Raw genomic sequence first — 21,436 nt, 5'->3', positions numbered from 1 at the left:
AGGGTCAAGATCACAGAGACCTCCGCAATTCTTACAAACGCATGGGGTCGCAAGGTAATGCTAGTCATGTGTGAATAGAATCGGGCTTTAGAAAAGGCCTAACACATAAACAGCTATTCACAAATGAACTCTGGCTCATAGGGGAGTAGTAATTCAGCAATACATCCAGAAATCCACGCAGATACAGTGAAATACAGTCATACAAATCAAAGATCTTTGACCGCATTCACCAGCTGGTGGACCCATCTATCTAAAGTACCAGATATTATGAAGAGCAGGATCACAGTGACAACCAAAGCTCTGACTCTTGCAGCAAAAGTGTCAAGCTCTAGGACATAATTACACATCTTATCCAAGAAGTACAAAGTGCTCTGTGCTGGTGGAGTGTAATATAACAAGTGACTTGAAAACCTGAGTGAATCTGTGGGTGATGAAAGGCCAAACCTGCAGATTCCCCTCAAAGTGTCTCTGCTTTGCAGGGCGACGGGGCGAGGACAAGCATCACGCTGGACTTTGGGGATGGCCACGCTCTGACCTACTCCAATGTGAGCTCTATTGAGGACGGGATCAAGCACATCTACAAAGCCGTGGGAATCTACCGGGTGACTGCCACCGGAGAGAACAGCCTCGGCTCAGAGACTGTCATGCTCTACCTGCATGTAACATGTAAGATACTGAGGACATTGTAAGATTGGTGTTACAAATGTGCATATGTATTTATTTAGATAAGAGAATCTCCAATTTTTATGCTCATGCTTTTGGCTCTTTCTGCTTCCCACTTTTTATCACATTCAGTGGAATTGCAGCTGTCAGCCTGAACACAGTGTGCCACATTCTGTGCTTTATCTCTCCACAGAACATGCTCCCCTCCTATAACCAAACAAACAAGTGAGATAGAACAAATCCCTTTACACTTCCACTCAAGTCAGCTTATGCTCCACAGCCGCTCAGCCCACGGAAGCCACGGAAGCCTTATATGTAACGGGGCTGACCACCCCTGGTGTATTCGGGGGGTGACAGATGTAACGGAGCTGACTTATTGATCAGGGAGCGCCATTGCCCCCGCCAATCTGTCAATCCTATGTGCCAGCCGAACAAATAGAGCCGCCGCAGGCTCAGGAGTGCCACGAATGAAAAATAACACACAGATGGCAGCCAACGGTCCCAGCGCAGGACAGAATTCTGAGCAAACTCACCCTCTCCACCTATAAACCCACGCTCCACCTTTTTTTTTCTTCATTGGAGAAAAAAAAACAAGTTGTTGTTTCTCCCTTTTTTCTCGCTGTTGCACAGTGTGGTGCAGTGCATAGAGTTCACTTTGTGATGTATATGTGTGCCTGAGTAGGTCAGCTGGAGTATATCCATCTCTCAGCTCCCTTTGTGGCGGTGAGGAATAAGGAAGTGAACCTGACTGCTGTTCTGTGGCCCAGCCAAGTGGGAACGGTCACCTACATCTGGTGGATCGGAAATAACACAGAGGTACTGTACACTCAAGACTTTCCCACTTCTCTCTGAACTTTTACTTCCGCTATGCCTTTGCACGTTTGCGATTAAATAGGTTGCTGACTCTGAAATGTAAGAATCAGTATTTTGTTTTGCTATTTTTTTGTGCATCCAGGTATAAAGAAATTGTTCTTGTTAATCAGCATCAGAGCGTGCTGATGTATTGCAGACACAAAGCAGTTTAATTACTGATAGCCAGTGAAGTGTATCCCTTACTCATGCTTACTCTAAACTCCTCCAACTAAGGTCAAAAGCAGAACTAAGACTGAATAATACTTTTGGATTTGCATGGTGTAAATAATGAACATAGCAACACTCGTGGAGGTTACTATACACCACAAACATAGATACGTTGAATGACAATTATTTGAAAGCCCAAGATGGTTCGAACATTGTTCCAAAATGAAAATTGTGCCAACACTGGGAACGTTACCTGGCTATCAGCTGGACCTCCTTTCCTGGCATACTAGCAACAACAAAATACAACATTAAAACAGATGGGACTATTCAGCTGTTCTGCCAAAGTTAATGCACACAGTGTGCATTCAGCAGCTTTATACTTCCTAACAACTAAAATAATAAGTGAAGTATGTCTCAAAATGATAAACCTACCTTAATTCACACAGGACACAAACACCTGGGGTCTCCTGGGTGAAAGTTCTGTGCTTGACCCATTCATCCACCACCACTTCCTCCCGATGTGGACTTTGTCTTTCCTTAGTTCACCTTACGTCCTGTCAGAAAGCTCGAAGGCACCTTGGATAAAGACTTTTGACTAAACACCACAAGCTTAAAATGGTGAAACAGGAATATAATTTACATGTAGATACACATAAGCAGCTTCAATGTGTTTAACAAATGGGTGTCAAGTGATAGTATGCCCATCTGATTACAACCATTTCACAACCAAATAAATTGTCAATCAAAGTTCGTTGTATTAAAACAAAAACAAAGAAACATACATTTACTTTCTTCATAGCAGTAGTATGTATAATATTTCATTGTTTTTACAAAGGGTCTGGCTGAGCCATTATTGGACTTGGAATGTCACCATCTGGCTGTCCACCTCATAACCATGTTGCAGTTTTTGGCATCTGACTTGGACCATTTTGGTCAATGTCACCATCTGGACACTGTTTGCATAAATCTGAGATCACGGCAGAAGAATGTGACAGCGGCACCATTGTGCATGGTGTGTAAGGCTGCTATATACAGGTCTTGCATCCAATATTTCCCAGTGGTCACTCGTGGTATTGCAGTGGGGGGAAAATCCCAGGTGGTCCAACGAGCATTTTCCAGATAGACCAATATTATTACACATCACATACTTCTGCTCTTAAATAGATACTATTATTGCAGTTTGTTGGTGTTGCAATCAAACATATTTTGCTACTAGTAGTTTGTTGTCACTTATTATTTTATGTATTGTTATTTATCTTTCCGTACTTTTGAGTTCTTACTAACTTGTCAACATTTTATTAGGTGGAGGCTTCAAATAATTTTATTTGTGCAAAAAAAATCAACTTTAAACTATAAAAAAAACATCTGTAAAACACTTCAAACTGCAAACCAGGTAAATTATGACTCTTTCTATACAACCTATTAAAGTCTGTGAGAGAAGTGAGAAAAACTACAGCACAATGGGCTGCATAACCCAAAAGTAAACCGGGAAGCTAGAAATATTTTTGGTGTATGCACCAGGTAAACAATTCTCATTGGATGAAAGTGGCACCATCTTCGAGTCTGGTATCCAGATCAAATAATACACCCACGTCTAAATCAAACAAGTCGTGACAATAGCGAGTATGTTTGCCATATTGCCCCCACTGTTAATGTGCATATTGCATCTCACAGACGTGGTGTTAATTACTAAGGACGTGCACAACCAACGCTCCAAACGCAGCCATCAAGCGTTCACGAACATGTTGATAAAAGCAAGTGTATCTCCAGCTTAAGATTTAATGTTGTGTTTATTAGGAGGCATTAGTTTACCAACAGTCATTGCTTTTATCAGTTCCTGAGAGCTCCCTGAAATTGTAGAGACTTTTCCCTCCAAATGTACAGTAAAAAGCCCTAAAAGAGCAGGTTGAATATTTGTAAGATGTTATTTTGTAGCCAGGAGGGACTGTAAGATGAGTGAGACACTAAAAAACCAACCTCCACCTCTGCGGACCAACAGATGCACTGTAAGCTGGAAGTCCTGCATGCTCCACTCCCACTATCTGTCTTCATAATTGTAGTTGTGTAAATGTGTTTGTTCAACACCAACAGGGGCCTTCCACAAGGACAGCCAGTTATATCAGCTGGTAATAAAGCACAGCATTATTAGCATCTTATAGCTATTTGAAGAACAAATGGAGACGTGAGTAATGACAGGCAGGAGCTGCCGGTGTCACAGAGGGAACTCTCTGTGGGCCTCAACACTGTATTCAGCACAGCACAGATTATTGCCAAGCTCTCGACGTATGCTCGTGCGTGTGTGTGTGTGTGTGTGTGTGCTGAGTGTGTGCCAGCAGGCTCACACCTCTGTAGTGTAAATAACAGCAGTGTGAGACCAGCCATTGATAAGAGTCTCTCACCAGAGCCCCCAGACTCTGACTCTCTCCCTCTCCGTCTCCTCTGCCTTCTCTGTCTGTCTCTCTCATCCTCCCCCAGCAGCCAGTAATCACCCTAGAGGGAAGTGTGGCATGCACATTCTCCCGGGAGGGCATCAACACAGTGACTGTGCAGGTGTCTGCAGGGAATACTATTCTGCAGGACAGAAAAACCATCACTGTCCACGGTGAGTCAACTCCGTGACTCCATCTCCACTGGGATTCTGTAGCTCTGCACACACAAGATGTCTCATCACGATTTAATAAAGAAGATACAGGTAGAATTAATTGAAATCATAGTTAAAGGAGAGTCAACTTAATTACAACCTTGGTCTACTGTGAATAACTTACAATAAAGTAATATTCAGAAGTTTTGAAATGAAGAACTCAGCATGATGTAGGACCTGCAGCCTTACTTTACCAGCAGGTCTCTAAGCTCCTCTGATCAGGGTTTGATGGTTGCTCCTTGCTTCAGGTTTCCAACTGAAAAAGACTGTGCTTTAGAATCTGTTGCTTCTCAACAACAGGCACAAACATTAAATCTGTACCTAAAATCTTTGGCTCCTGCGGACATCTTTAACAAAAACAGCTCGTAAACGCCCTGTGTAGACTTGCCTTTGTTCAGTTTCGTTATTTTACTCAGAGATGCACCACTTTGATCGGTGGTGAGGCCAGCACTGACTTTATTAGCAGTTTGGCTTTTTACCAGATGTGACTGATCCTCATGAAATACCAACAAAGGCTCACAGAAAAACTGAAATGGACATAACCTTTTACCAATGCATTACATGGTGATGGGACAAATTGTGTTAAGATTACGTAATGGCAACACGAAAACAATGCCAGTGTAAAGTCTAGGGTTGGGTCGGTATGAGAAAAAAAAAAAAAAACGGTCAGGTTTTTGTGAAAAACCGCATCAAGTCGGTAATACCGGATTTTCGCCACTTGGGGGCGCAATTGACTCATTTAAAATTAAAAACGACCATAGGACAACAGAGTGACAGTAACACGTTGTTTCTTTAATTCCTTTACAGGTTTAGCTTACTCAATCAGTGCAAACAAGGGTTGTCCAAGACGGAGTACCGAACCGAATTGGTATTACCGAGAACCGACCCAACCCTAGTAAAGTCTATTATTGGTAGCAATTGTAAATATGTCGTTAACATGGTCAAAGTTGTGAAATGCTAGCAATTTGGTTAGTAAAGGAAAACACTTGTTTAGGTTTAGGAAACAAAAAAAGTTCTTGTTAAAGTTCAGGAAAAGATTGTAGTTTGGGTTTAAAGAACTCTGTATGGGCCCGGAGTAACGTAAACTAACATATCTTGTGTAGTTGCATATTAAGTACTTGGTATAGTTACGCAAAGTCCGTAAAGTAATGTAACTACGTTGACCTTTGGTCTCACACAGACAATCAGCAGGTTCCCGGCTCGAACTATATACTTAATTCCTGTGTCGCTACCACAACAAAAAATCCTCTTTGACTTTGTATTGGCATTATTTTGGCATTGCCAGCATGTAATCTTAACACATTTCATGCCCATCACCACATAATGCATTATTTGTGTCCATTTCTCATATTTCTATGAGCCCTAGCTCTCGATAGTGAGCACTGCAGACCCGATGGTCTGCAAGGCGCAGTGTCTGGACAGGAGTGTAAGTATCCATTTGTAGCACAACTAGCCACAACTTCAGCATCTCGCCGTCCGACAAAGGCAGCCTATGAAAGCTGTACGGGGTGTAGCGCGACATCCTGTTCTTGCTTTCGGGAAAAAGGCCCATTTATTTGAGCACTCCAAAAACTCTGGTAACACTCCAGGGGGTAGCACGTAAAAGACTCCGTCCCAAACTCTGACTCTTCTAGCGTAACACACACACTTCATACACACATACTCACTTACAGTACCCAGCGGGGCCACCCTCCCCCTCTCTGCTCCAACACTGACTGACAGCTGACTCCACTCTTTCACACACACCACTGCCCCAGGGCCGCTACAATATGCTATTTACAGAGATAGCACTGGCGATCTGAACCGGTCAGTGGCGAAAAAAAGCACTTTTATACGGGACGCATTTGCCCCCGTTACCGTTTTAGCTCGTTTCGCGCCTCAATACTGAACCAATTTTAGAACGAGTGGTACCCATGAATCATACGCACACATACACATGGGGAAATAGAGCCCAGGTTGAAAAATACCTAAGTTATCCTTTAAGCAGGAGTTCATGCTTGGCACACTGGAGAAGTTTCAACTGGTTGCAGTCTGCAATCCTCACCACTAGATGCCACTAAATCCTACACATTGCTCCTTTAAATTACTATTAAGTACTATCGTTTTTTTTTTGTTCTATGGATCTGTACATATGAGATGTACATAGGTAGCAGTTAGGTAGCAGCGACCCCCCCAAAAATGTAACTCTTAAAACAGAACAGGGTCAATATATATTTACATTTTTTATACATATATGTATGTTTCCTGATTATACATTGAACAAATACTAATGTCCCACTCAAGTACCCAAGTGCTCACGTTCATCCCGACTGTATCAGTAGATACCCCGTGTTTCTTGGACTGTGTTGTATTGGTGACACTGTACTTTGATGAGATCTGACATGATGGCCAACATTACGAAAATAAACACAAGTGTAACTATCTGGAATTATCCTCTAAAGAAGGAGCTAGATTTTGGTCCATATTGGCTGAATCTTAAGGCTGACAAATGACAGATGAAAAGTAAAATCGTCTCACACATTTACATTCCTCCCTGCAGAATATTTCCGCTCTCATCTGCTCGCCTTTTCATCAAACCTGGATGACCACAACCCTGATGTTGCAGAATGGAGACTGGACGTGAGCCGAGTCATCAGGAACTCTCTGATCCAGGTAAAGCTCTCTCAGGTCTTTTCGTGGAAACCGTTGCTTTACCCTGGTAAATACTGTCAGCGCTTGACTGGACCTCTGACGGTCTATTAGTGCAGCGTGACCTCCCTGAGGCTCCTAGACATGAATCTGACTTTTATGATGATAAATGACAAGGCAAGAGGGAGGAGAGGGGGATAAATGCTGTTCAAGACCATACTGATTGCCGTGGCTCACACACACTTTGCGAGTTCAGGGCCATACAGTAACAAGGTTGTGGGTGTTGTGTACAGAAGAATAAATGTCCGTATGCTTAATTTGTGTTCTGCGCTGACCTGAAAGGACGATGGGAGTCGAGTTCTGCGCGACCTGTCAAATGCAAGACATGATTCAAACCCACGCATGCCATGTCAAGTACAGATTTCGCCTCATTAACTTTGTTTTTTACAACATCCTCAGGACGTCAATACTTTTCTGATTCCTAGCAACAAGCAATCTTGGCCTTTCATCATATTTTCACACTTTTTGATCCTACAAAATCAAAATAGATGCCAAAAATATATCCGGCTGTTCAGTCTTCAGTGAACATGTCTGTTTTGTTATTTGTTACTGACATCATTTTTTCATGACAACCCCAGCCTGGAAGGCAGAACACCAAAAAAAAAAAAATCAGATGAAAATATGACATGATAGCTTAAAACATTCACATTCACAAGATTCACTGCAGCAAAACCATGCAAGAGCTGGATCAAGATGTTGTTGCAGTAATCAGTGAAAACATGTCGTAAAGTCTCGTGTTCTCTATTTGTTCTACATTCCTGGCAGACTGAGTAGAACAGTGATACATGCATCAGAATTGAGCTACATGATACTAATTATAATGCTTATAAAGTGTCCGAATAGAGCTGGTATACATAGATGTAATATGAGATGATGAATTCATATTCACAGACACATAAAAGCCCTCTGCCCTTGTGCTCAGTATGGACAGGCACTCAACATTAAAGGCAAGGGCACGGGCATTTATATCAGTCTATTACTCTAACAGATTACAAGTTATAAAAAAAAAAAAACATGGTTAAGCATGCTTTCCATACGAACTGAAGTTAAAGAGAAATTACAAATACTATGTAATGGCAGAACAGCATTAAGCATGTCAAGGTAGCAGAGGAATAAACTGATGATGCACTAATGCCCTATAAGCTTCCTTAGTGTCCTTCATAGAGACCTCATGCTAGATAAATAAATATAAATAAGAGACAGATAGACAGACAGACAGATAGATAGACTGACAGATAGACAGACAGATAGACAGACAGACAGACAGACAGATAGATAGATAGACCAACAGATAGACAGACAGACAGACAGACAGACAGACAGATAGATAGACTGACAGATAGACAGACAGACAGATAGATAGACCAACAGATAGATAGACCAACAGATAGACAGACAGATAGACAGACAGACAGATAGACAGACCAACAGATAGATAGACCAACAGATAGACAGACAGACAGACAGATAGACAGACAGACAGATAGATAGACTGACAGATAGACCGACAGATAGACAGACAGACAGATAGATAGACCAACAGATAGACAGACAGATAGACAGATAGACAGACAGACAGATAGATAGACTGACAGATAGACAGACAGATAGACAGACAGACAGACAGATAGATAGACTGACAGATAGACAGACAGACAGATAGACAGACAGATAGACTGACAGACAGATAGACAGATAGATAGACTGACAGATAGACAGACAGACAGACAGACAGACAGACAGACAGACAGACAGATAGACTGACAGATAGACAGACAGATAGACAGATAGATAGACTGACAGATAGACAGACAGACAGATAGATAGACAGACAGATAGATAGACTGACAGACAGACAGACAGATAGACAGACAGACAGATAGATAGACCAACAGATAGACAGACAGACAGATAGATAGACTGACAGATAGACAGACAGACAGATAGATAGACAGACAGATAGATAGACCAACAGATAGACAGACAGATAGACAGACAGACAGATAGATAGACCAACAGATAGACAGACAGACAGATAGATAGATAGATAGATAGATAGATAGATAGATAGATAGATAGATAGATAGATAGATAGATAGATGATGGAGGGAGGGAGGGAGGGACGGACGGACGGGCATTGTGTTTCCATCTTTACTACAAAGAACACTGTCCCTTACTACCTTAGTGAGCACTGAGATTACAGTAGGGGTGAGGGGAAAAATTGATACAGAGTAGTTTGGCAATATTTTGCATGGCAATATTGTATCGATTCGCAGAGGCCATGTATTGATTTCTTTGTGTCATATAAATCAACAATATTGCAAATCCAGATTAAACTTTTGGTAGCCTACTGGAATAATGAAATCAGCTGCTTTTTCAGTCCACCAGATTCATTTTGCTGCAATATGAATGACTGAAGTGAGACAAACAGACTGAAACTTAAACTTTCTTTAATTAATTCATGCATTCGATCATTTTCTGTAACTGCTTATCCTGTTAGGGGCTGTGAGGGGGCTGGAGCCTATCCCAGCTGACATTATAAGAGGCAGGGTACACCCTGGACAGGTCACCAGACTATCACAGGGCTGACACATAGAGACAGACAACCATTCACACTCACATTCACACCTACGGGCAATTTAGAGTCACCAATTAACCTGCATGTCTTTGGACTGTGGGAGGAAGCTGGTGAACCTGGAGAAAACCCACGCTGACACAAGGTACAAGCAAACTCCGCACAGAAGGGCTAACCTACCCTGGGGCAGCATTGTCGCCTCACAGCATTAGATTAAACAGAGGTTGACAAAGTTTTACTTTGGGGACATAATTTGCAGTTGAAAAACAAGGCAATAAATCGCAATATATAGTAATGTATGTTATTCCAATACTCAGCATATTGCGAAACATTAAAAATTGCAATTTTGCAACCTCAATATTGATTCTTACCCCAAGGGGATGGTGATAATTGAAGCCAACCCCAATGACAACATCAACATTTTGATCAACGCAGAGCTTCTCTCATGCGGATTTTGTGTTTTGCAAAGAAACATTTTATTGTGTAAATCAAACTGAAACTATAAAAGTAGGGGGAATGAAAACAGAGGACACATTTTGAGCCCTGTCTCCTAGAAATTATGTTTATATACAACTAATTTTAAACAGCAAATACATTTTAAGGGGAAACATAATGCCAAGCAAATGACGTTTTCTTTTAACATAACGAGCCTGCCTGGCAAGTCGGAAATTGTTGATACTGAACGCATCAGCAGAATGTTCACTGACATCTGCCAAAAAAGGTAATCTTGCAATACACCATCTGCTCATAGTAACTGCAGCATTATTTTTTATTAACATTTAACTAAAACTGCAATCTTTGCCCAACCAAAGTGCTTTTGTTGCCTTAACCAAACAAAGGATAGGAGCCTGAGCATGAACGCAGGATTCTAGTGTCACAGTCCTGCACTTTGTATATTCGCCGTCCACCCCAGTGAGCACCATGCAATCCGAATGTGGTGCATAAATGTAGTATATCATTAACTCAAAGACACCTTGTGATACAGGAACGTTTTCCAAATTTTGTATTAAATGAGGAACTATTTGTAGAAAGAATCACAGTACAGACACATATGAATTAAAGCATTTTTCTGTGCACTTTTCCATACTGTGAGCACATTTCGAATGAATGGATGAACTCGTGTTTTATTTTTAACTTTTCTTCTTTCCCTTTCCCTCTTCCACAGGCTACAGGCGTGCCAGAGGATCAGCTTCTGGTCACCATCCTCCCAGGTTTACCCACAGCAGCAGAGTTTTTCCTCCTCCCTGACAAACAGTTAACTGAGGGGAAACCAGACAAGAGCGCTGCTCATTTAGATCAGGTGAGACAGCGACCGCTGCTCTGTCTGCCACTGTGTGTGCAACAGAGTCATCCCTTTAGTCCCAGACAGTGTTTGTGTAGGTGGATGGATTTCACCTCATTATCCTCATTCTAATTCTGCCATAACACCATGCACAAGTGCGAAACACTGTTTCATCCTTTCTGTTTCTGTGAGTCATGGTTCATCCTTTTTTTTTTCTCGAGCAGCAGCTTGTCCAGTAATTGCTCCCCGAAAAAATAATCCCAAATTTAAGTTCCCTCTTCCTCCAGCAGATGTCAGTATCGATCTATTGAAGCATGTCCAGGTCTTTCCATGAGTCTAATTCTAGAATACGCCTGAGGAATCTCTGCAATAGACTCATCAATAAGCCTGACAAGTATTAACAAGTTATCAGGGGGAACAGCTTTTAAACTCCCTCAAGTCACATCCTGTGGGGTGTTGAGGCAGGAGGGGGGCCGGAGTCTTGAGCCTAAAGAGCTAGACAAAGAAATTGTCATGGTTGATCAGTTCACTAAATCACCGACATATCAAGATGAACTGAATTAGCTCTGAGCCTCACGTAATAGATAATGACTGATAATAACGTTGGATCTACCCTCCGTGGGAAGAATTCCACGGGCATGTGTCGAAAAGGAAACTGGGAAGGAAATCAATTTGATTTTCTTCTTCCCTCCCTGCTCGCACCTGGTTGATTGCCTGGAAAGATCCTCTCCCCTACAAGCCAGCGATAAATCCTCATTCAAGGTTGGCATCCTAAAAGTGTAGAGCGCGCTCTGCTTATTAGAATGTATAATAGATTTACTGACCCTGGTATACAGCGGGAAAAAGTAATTAGTCATAGCATAGTCTAAATTTAAACTGCTAAGAAATATAAAGGGGAGGATGAAGCACTACAGAAATTACTCATATCACAATTAATTTGGCAAATGAGGCAGATAAGATAAATGAAGCCTCTGCAGAGGAAAAACCGGGATCTGCAGATAGAAAGTGGAGGATTTTGTTAAGTTTTGTGTCTTCTCTATGCAGCTGCACGTGCTTGTGTCATGAGTTCAGATTAAACAGAGGAAAAAAACAGTTTTATGGTATTGGAATATCATTTTAAAAGAGGTACATTTCATTTTTAAATTGTGCTTAAGGATTAGAGCCTCGGGATAGAGATTTATAATTGCATGAGTGAAAGGATCTATGTGGGGAAATAGATTGAGAGCAAAAAAGATTGGACTCTGGCTTTCCATGGTTTACCTTCGGGTCAGGGTAATCTGCCCGATTTATATCAAAGTTAGATGTTCTCAGTGCAGAAGGTTGCTTGCCAGTCTGAAAAGCAGAGATCAAGTGAGGCTGCATCCTATGCATTATGCATCACAGTGGAAAGGTCCCACAGACAAAGACTCTTACATAAACAGGAAAGCTCAAAAGGGGTTGTTGGTGAAGGCAGTGAGGTTTTTTGGGTCATGGGCTCTTACAAATAATGCAGGTAAATACGCACATTATAATGTTCAGTATTCAAAGTGCATCAGAGTTGTGTCGCTCCAATTCCACGGTCATTTAATGCAGTGATGTACTTCAGTCAGTGTTGCTGAGGGTGGATATGTAAGCACTTTACCTCTTTATCTTATCATCTTCTACTTATTCTACCCCCAGAACTTAAGAGCTCTTTAGCTCCTTTTAGCTCATTAGGTGTTTTCAGACCAAACTGTTCTGGGGACTCCCTGACAGGAACAGTCCACTGGTGATCTCCTGCGAGAACTACATACCTCCAAGGGTTTTTTTTGTGTTTGCATTCACACTGCAAATTAACACGCTGTAGTTACGCACTGGAAGCCAGCCGACAGTTGGCATAGCAGCATCGCTTTGGTTTTGACGCATCAAAATCACGTCGCATTTCAACCTTCATGTTAATACTTAGTTCACTAACAAAGACCACAGCAATAGAGTCGTAGATTGCAGTTAGTTTATTACGTATATTGGATGATGGGGATGAGGAATGAGGGTCGATGGAAGTAGGGAAGAGGATCAAGGGATGTGGGATGAAGGGATGCAGGTCATGGAGAGATAAGGGGATGTAAGGACAGGGAAGGAAAGAAGGTGGGATGATTTATGGGAGAAATGAGGGTCCCCGACAGGTGGAGGGTGGAATCTAATGGCGGTCCAGTGTCGGCTGAAGGGAGGAGAGCGCAACGGAACCAAGGAAGTTCAAACAGAGTTGGGGAGTCATCTCTTCACCTGCTCTACCATGGACAGAGCCCCCTGGTGATTTCTGTATTCTGTAGAGAAAAAGAAAAAGAAAAGGGGTTTTGGGGGAGGGATGTGAGAATGGGGAGTCAAAGGGGAGGTAAATGGATAAGGTGTGCTTAAATACTTTTAGTGCGGAAATGGATGCGATTGAGGTGTGGTCCTTGTTCCCGAACTTAGTTATTAAACCTCATTGAAGCCTGGACTACACTGTTGCTTCATTTGTCCGTGTTTTCTTCCATTCCATTGTCGCGAGCTGTTGTTTGTGTTTTGTGTCTGTTGTTTACACATCTAACAGGTTTTTAAAAATGGCCGTTGCCAGTGTTACAATGGTTGTTGTCCACCACGGACCTTACACTCACTCATGGTTCCTCGTGTTGGGAGAGTACTAGTCTGAGTGGACGGAAGTTCACTGCATAGATCAGCCTCTCATTGGGCGAACGAGCCACCCGCTGAAGTCCCACCCTACCACCTCCGGTTGTGTAGCAGTTTTCAACCGTTTTCAACACGTCCTTTACTAACTTTTGTGGTGTTTGATCTTGCGGGGATGTAGCCATTTTTCTGCCATGGTTCGCGTCCTGTAGGCGATATTTTTGTGGGCGTGTTAAACCAAAACCTGTTTCCCCCTGGCAATATTTTTGCAAGCACACCGTTGCTGTGGCACCGCCCAGAACGATTGTGATTGGTTGAAAGAAATACAAGCAGCCAGTGCATTTTTTTCTCCAATCTTAAAGTGAGAGTCGGCCCAACCAGACCTTTCTTTTCTTGAGAAAGGTCTGGTGAGCGAGACTAGGAGAGTACCTACTCTGCAATAGGAGCTAAAAATTCCCTCAAAATGGCAGTCTAAGAACTACAATTCATCTGAGTACTTGCAGTGTTGATGCAACAAAAATGTTCCTCCAGTCCGAGAATGCCTATTGTTTTGGTTTTCTGGCTGGCAAATTTAACTTTGATAATCACTCAGGCATTCGCTGCAGCAAAAAAGACAGAAAAACTGCAACATCAACAACAAAAAACACTTCAATTATCTACCCAGCACCAAACAGCAGGCAGACAAAATTAACGACTGGCTGATGAATATTCTGGAGCATTTAGCAGCTAAAAAGCCAGATTTTTCTGTCAGCGATTAGAAGAGAGCAAAACAGAAATACTGTATGACTCCAGCTGAATGCTAATGCTGCTCTGTGTCTGCTGGATGTGTAAAGTTTGTCAACTTGTTTGCCATTTCAGCTTTACAAGGTGAAAAATGTCATATGTTGTGTTTACAGCCTCTTCTGCTGCCCCCAAGTGGCCAAAAAAACTTTTTTATGGAGCTTTAATTTGACTCAGTTGTGGATCTCAGTGGTACCCAACCAGTTTTGGCCCGTGATCCTTCAAAATGTCTGGTTAATTATTTATGTCACAGAAAACAATCAAAGTCATAAAATATTGCCATCTATGCAGCTTCCCCTGTTACTTTGACTCAAGATAACTTTATTTATGATGTGCGTCTGTTATCATGTCCAACCTCTGTACTCTGTAGCAATCATTCACAAACTGACTCGGCAGGCATTTAAACCAGAACACCTTTGAAAGTGTTGTCAAGGGCAAGTGATATTTGGACTCAATTATTTTTTTCAGTCTGACATTAATAAATTGGATGAATCCGGGCAAAGATTGATCAAGACAACAAACAACTTTGCTCTGAAATGTCAGAACAGAGGTAATAAATGTCGGGTCAAAAGCAGAGACAGATGAGTCTGAGGTTTGATGATCTTGGGAATGACCTTCCTGATAGTTGCATTTAGTGTTTTCTTCAAAATAAAGCTGTGTTGTTCACAAACTGTCCCCGTCTGTCTCCCAACAGCTCTCTGAGGTTTTGCTCAGCGCCTTAAATCAAAACCTCGTCCAGTTCACGTTGCGACCAGGGGTCCAAGTCACCGTGTACGCAGCACACTTATCAGCAGGTAAAGAAACACAGCTAACTGTGTATGTTTAGAGCTACCCAGGAGGGGTTTTGTACTTCATGTAGCAAGTGGGACAGAACATACTATCAGGAGACCTAGATACAGAGGACAGTCAGGTATATTTCTATTATTTTTGCTGCCCCCGTCAACTAATAACCCTGTGTCTGATTGGCTCCCCACCATGTAGCTACACAGAGACATTCAGAGAGTGAGCATCGTTACAAGTATGTGTGCCTCTTCCTTTTGGGGATGCTGCTACTGTCCTAAAGGGGCTTATAAGATAAAGAGTAAGAGAAGTCCATACTACTGTATATTAAAATGATTCATCCATGATTTATATAGGTGTCAATTGTCCTGTTGACTGTTCATTGCATGATAAAGCTGGGTGGGAATACAGGTTGTGTTGGCTTATTGTGTTGTTTATTCTCTGTGGCTCCTGTCTCCCTGTCTCTGCAGCGCCCCTAGTGGACACCAGCGAGAACCACAGTGGCTCTGCCATGCTAATGCTGTTATCAGTAGTGGTTGTGGGTTTAGCTGTATTTGTCATCTACAAATTCAAGAGGTAAAGTGTTCATGAAATGTCATGTCTATATAGTCATCACGCTGTTCGTGATAGGGAGGTGGTGAAAGGCGTCACGGCGTCCTGACAGCTCAGTAAACAAAAGCTGCCTGCGAGGCTACAGAGAAGGCTGATAGCTGCCTGTCAAACATCTTCGCCGGCATACTCAGCACTCCTTGGCGGAGAATTGGCTTTGTCCTCACACATCTGTGGGAATCCTGTGGAGATTCTTTTGTCAGGTCATTCTTTGCAAAAGAAATGTCAGTCAGCCTTCAGCCGCTATCAATAATAAGCCCTTTGAACGCAGGCAGTTGACCTTTCTGAAATGTTAAATTATGTCCAAGGTTCAGTTTCAAGGAAAAAGGGCAAGGAAGGGTCATGAGGATTTACAGAGACAGAAGAAAACTTTGGATTTACAGACTTTATCACTTTAAGTATTTGTATAATTGCTGATTAACATGCAAATGTGCTTAACTGTGTCATCGGAGGTCACAAACAAGTTAAAGCTGGGGTAAGTAGAAATCTGAAAAAGGCAAAACCAAAAAAAACTGCTGAATTTGAAAGTACACCCTCCTCCTGCAGCTCTCCCCACTCTGTCCTAAGCCCCTCCCACCAGACAACTACCAGCATATGCAAGCATTTCATACAGTAACTGAGTGTTTCCCATACATTGACTTATTATTCCTATTTTATTGTAGAGACGCCGGCAGTGCATTCACCCAGCCCCTCCTTGCTCTGCTCTCTCTCTGTTTATTAGACCACAAATAAAACAAGAATTAGCTAGCTAGCCACCCCACTGTCCCTAAGGAGAGCAGGCAGCTTGGGAGACGGACCTTTAGTCGGCGGCTGCTCAAATGCGGCCAATGCAAACCCCAGAGGGTATGAGTCGCTGATCCAGTCGAGAGTCTGGGCTGTGTGGTCCCTCAAAGCTCGGGTTTGTGCTGGCTGCTGTGCCCACTGACTGGGGCTCCACCTCCAGAGTTGCGGCCCACTGTCCTCCCAGTAAGGTTGTCTGTAGCTGCGGGGTGATGAGGTAGACGGCACGCTGTTATTCGAGGCTCTAGCTAAATTTAGCTATATAAACACTAACTTGAAGCTGCAGCTACAAGCCTTTGTTGCTAAAGCCCAGTTCAGACCAATGATTCATGACAAGACGAAACCATTTTAGAACGTTGGAGAGAAAAGTTGCAGCCGTGTGAACTGGCCGGTCTGAGCTCGACTCAAGCCGACTGATGATGTCACCTGCGACTCAGCTAGTCAGATTGCTGCTGGCTGGTTTTAGAACGTAAAGCATGTCTCCTATTTTACAGCCAATCAACTTGTAGTGAAGTCCCCTAGTCAAGTCAAAATGACCGCAGTCGGCGTGTTCGCTTGTTGCGGCAGGTGCGCCGTCCCCATAGAGATGATACACCGTCTCATCTCGATGCATTGGTGTGAACCGGCAGTACACTGCAAGTAGTTGCATGTTTCAACTGGTCTCGTTGCCAATCTTTGGTCTGAACTTGGCTAATTACCAAAAGGCTAAACTATTAGCAACATTATTTGTCCATCTCTGAAACGCTTCGCTGATGTTGGCACGTTTTATTTTGTTTATTGACGGACTCTCTTTTCTTTCTCATAAGGTGTCTTCCTTGTTTGGGTTTCTTTGCAGTGTCAGTTGTTGCCAGTGCTGGAATAGCAACTTTCTCTGCAGGATTCTCCTCCATTGAATCAGACTTTCACCACAGTGATGTGCATCTGCATTTGTAGAACCACTTGAATGAACGCTCTCTATCTGAAATGACTTGTGATTGGCTAAGGTTTCCCACCACAGCCTAGATTCTCTAAAGCCTAAACACAGAGCCAAGAGTAGGTGCAGAGCTCTAGTGTTCTTCCTCCACAATCAAACTGCTTACCCCAGCTTTAAATGAGAAGTCTTTTGTTGATGGTTATATAGAGCATAGCTGCAATCCCTTGGTTGTTTCCTTGCTCTCGTTGTTTTAGTTAGGCTCTTGTCTTTATCCCTTTGCCTCACTGTAAATCTTTCCTCAAGGAAGATCCCAGGCCTCAACGTCTATGCGCAGATGCAGAACGAAAAAGAACAAGAAATGATGAGTCCAGCTAATCCAACAGAGGCCACACCCAGCTCACAGCGGGACTTGGTGCATTCTTTGGAGATTCTGGACACAGAGTTTAACTCACAGCCCATAGGTAAGTATTCACTCTGATTTGAGCTGGCATTTTAATTTAATTTTCTCCATTGCTCACTCCGCACCATCGTGTGTGTTGTTTCATGAGACTCATACTGTGCTTTTCGTTGTTTGTTTCTCAGAAGTGAAATGGTCCAGGCAAGGGGTGAACGAGTGCTAAACAGAAATAAGTATGATGGAAAGTTCAGCTACTTCTCGGTAGTACAAGGAACATATTGTTCTCCTTAATGCCGTCACAGTTTTAATCAGCTGAGAATACAGATGGGTGACAAATTAATGAAGAATCCACCATAAAGTGTCATCGTAGGGTGCTGTCATGAGCTTCTAGAGCAGCTTCAGTGCCCCTTGTCATAGATTATCCATCTGTGTATCAAGTTGCATGAAAATCTCCCACAGGAAAAATCTCTCCGGGTTCAGATCTGGTATTAAGAAGGTCACAGCATGTGATTCATATCATTTTCATATTCATCAAAGCATTTGTAGAAACACCAGCATTTTTATGTGTCTCTGCTCATTTATTCAGGGTTTTCCTTTGATTTGTCACCCATCTGTATGTTCTTATATATACTGACTGTGATGACCTAACATGTCTATTCTTACCCAAGCTTGTTAATGTTGTTAACAGTCTTTGTTGTTCGGGGGTATAGAAATTCTGCTACATTTCTTTGGCTCTTTAAATGTGAATTTTAAGGATTAACACTGCTATCTGTTTAACATCAACGCAATGTTATGACAACATATTCATATTTTGTATTCTGTTTTAATCTCCATTAAAGTGAGACTATGTACATTTTGAGAAAAGACATAACACACTCTCCCACCTACAAATGAGAAGTTGAATTAATAAGCAGTAACATGCAGAAGTCCATTCCTTCCTCTGAGAACAAAGTTAGCATGCTAGCTGTGTAACATAGAGTGCATGCATAGTGGATCACACGTCTGTAAACTAAATATTTCACAAAACTGGCCACATGTGTGTCAGGACAACCTCCCCACTTATTTGTCACCCTGCATTATTGGTCCTGTTTTTTTCTCTTTACTGCTACATGTGCAGATTCCACATGATTGGAGAGCAAAACAACACTCAAAAATAAGTTTACTGGCATTTCTGTGTTTTCATCCATCCATAACGAGATGCATTTCCTTGCGTACGCTATGGAAATATGGACACAGATCAAAACTGTGTGGAAACAAGGCCTGACTAAATCATCTTCTCTTTTTGTGCTATTGTAAGCACAAATTGCCACCTGTGGCTACAGTGTTTGCTGTTCACAAAACTTATATAGTCTCACTTTAATTGCTGCTTTTCTCTTTTCCTACGTCCTGTCTCGTCCAATTTATAATTAATCCAAAGTATTTCAAATGTCTTAACACCTTTGAACTTTTGCATGGATCTTACAGTAACTAAACTAAAGTATATATCAGTTGACATGTCTGATGAAATGAGCTTTAAAACTGCACAGATCAATAGGTTTTACATTGATAATGGCTCAAATGGCTCTAACCCAAAGCTAATTTTCACATCATGTTTGTCATGTTTGCAGTACAGTATAACCAATATCTGGAACCAAGTAATGTAAACACAGTAAACACAGAGGCTCCATGCTCTGATGCATGAACCAATACAGTAACACTCTTTAATATTTTTCATGCTGTCACGGCGGCACATTACCACTTCACTTCTTCCATTCTGTACTTTTCACAATAAAAGACGAACTTAAATTACTCAAAGTTTTTTGCTAAGAAGCAGCTCAACAAAATGTATGCATGAAGTCCTATGGCTTTATTCACTTTCCTCCATTTTGATTCTTGGTAATGTCAGGGAAATCTCAACTTGATCTCAGTGTTGACGGGCTTACACGACATATCATCACATGAATTTCTCACTTGAGTTGAAAAATTTCAACTCGCGAGTTTGCAATGCAAATAGTGCTTATTGAGCTTCTTCGTGTTGTTCTTGTCACGTGGTGAGAAATTGCATCTATCCGCAACATTACATTGACTTTAAAAGCAAAGCACTTGCTTCACATTCAGTGTGAGCACACCGGTATGCAGAAAAGCATTGGTTACAAAGACTTACCACCAACTCTGCAGATCCCCTGAGCTCTGCACGGCATTTTAGCCTCTTTAACTTGATTTTGTTTTATGGTCCACAAATTTTACTCTCTTCAACCTTTTTCCCTGCCACAGCAGACATCCATATTTAGAGGAAAAGCTCTAATGACCCCTCTGTATGCTACTTCCTAGCAGGTGGAAAAAGTTAGCAGCTAGCATTGGACTTAAATTGATCCAGTGACCAAAAACACGACTCCAAATGAATGCTAATGTTGCTCCATATCTGCTGGATGTCTTAATAGGCAACTGCTTGCTAACATATTTTACATATAAATATATCAGATGTTGTGTTTTCAGCTTATTCCTCCGCCCCCTGCTTTTAAGTATCACCTTCTGCAATGCGAGCAGATAGTAATCTGGGTTTTCTCAGCTTCTCGTACAAACATATTCTCTGACACCTGTTTCTCTCTCTGTCCTGTTTATCCCCAGGATGTATGAAACCTCATGTACATGTGAAATTCTCCACAGAACTCCCCACATACATCGTCTAAACTCTGGACTGGATTACCACTCCAGCTGCGTCATGGATATTTTTTACCATTCGGGACACAATGGTTTTGAGCTTTATACCTGTGCATGTTGGACCCTGCTGACACATACTGTGCTCTGTTCAATCCAGAAGAAACTGTGTACAGGTTTTTAGTTTCCTTTCAACATACGTACGTCCGATGAATTAAACATTTGAGAAATCTATTTTATTTATACAAGTCATAATTCAAAGGAGCGGCAGCATGAACGAGAGAGAGTAAAAAACAATGAAAAAAAAAAGAAATAAGCAACAATGTTTTGGTTTTGCTTACATATCTGAGATTGGTTTGCTGTTCTACGAAGCTAACAGCAGTAGTGTATTATTTATTCATATGAATATACTTTTATGAAGTATGTTATTGAGGTGAATTACACATTTGTTTTGTAAATCATGAATGTCTATGTTATAAATTTGTGTATTTTAATAACAAATGTCATACTAAACAGAAATGCTGTTATAAAATATGAATAGGGTACTTCAAAGCTTTTGTTCCATCGTCTCTTGTAAAGCTGATTTATGGCACAATACACATTTTTCTACTGAAATGTTTCTTTTTTTCTGATTTTAATTTGTTAACAAAAATACAGGGTTTGATTTTCTGGATTAATTTAACATGTGCTGTTAATCTAATGCTTCTGGTACTATTTATGATACATACCAGTTTGTAAAATGTTTTGTGCTTCAGAATAAGGGGTTACGTAATGGCTACGGTGCTACACTGCACCTTCTGACCGCAAGTGATCCCCAAATATAACCATTACAACTTTTAGGAAGAAGAAAGGGGGGGGGGGGGGGCGACTATCCCACAAAGCAAAGTATTCCTGATCACAGCCAGAGGCAGAGTATAATTTGTCAAAGCTCAGATTTAAGGTGGCAGCTGGAATGAGATACAGCTACTTTGTGAGAGAATCCAGAGAGCATGGCAGCGAGAAAGAGAGAGACAGAGAGAGGCTAAGAGAGATGGAAGAATGCTTTTCGG

General features: G+C 41.8%; 1 protein-coding gene across 1 annotated transcript in view; it reads left to right on the top strand.

Moving 5' to 3' along the window:
- Positions 1-20,979, top strand: part of LOC126390783 (VPS10 domain-containing receptor SorCS1) — a 49,918-nt gene extending 28,939 nt beyond the window's left edge. The window contains exons 12-20 of the mRNA XM_050045241.1: positions 480-666; positions 1,346-1,479; positions 4,162-4,285; positions 6,864-6,976; positions 10,753-10,887; positions 14,966-15,065; positions 15,522-15,627; positions 17,657-17,814; positions 20,358-20,979. Of these exons, the coding sequence (XP_049901198.1) occupies positions 480-666; positions 1,346-1,479; positions 4,162-4,285; positions 6,864-6,976; positions 10,753-10,887; positions 14,966-15,065; positions 15,522-15,627; positions 17,657-17,814; positions 20,358-20,419 (1,119 nt within the window). The 3' untranslated portion in view covers positions 20,420-20,979. The remainder of the gene's footprint in view (positions 1-479; positions 667-1,345; positions 1,480-4,161; positions 4,286-6,863; positions 6,977-10,752; positions 10,888-14,965; positions 15,066-15,521; positions 15,628-17,656; positions 17,815-20,357) is intronic.
- The last annotated feature ends 457 nt before the right edge of the window (positions 20,980-21,436 follow it).

Source organism: Epinephelus moara, chromosome 5 (assembly GCF_006386435.1).
Source record: "Epinephelus moara isolate mb chromosome 5, YSFRI_EMoa_1.0, whole genome shotgun sequence".
In the NCBI taxonomy this organism is placed as follows: domain Eukaryota; kingdom Metazoa; phylum Chordata; class Actinopteri; order Perciformes; family Serranidae; genus Epinephelus; species Epinephelus moara.
This window is presented reverse-complemented; position numbering and strand designations above follow the sequence as displayed.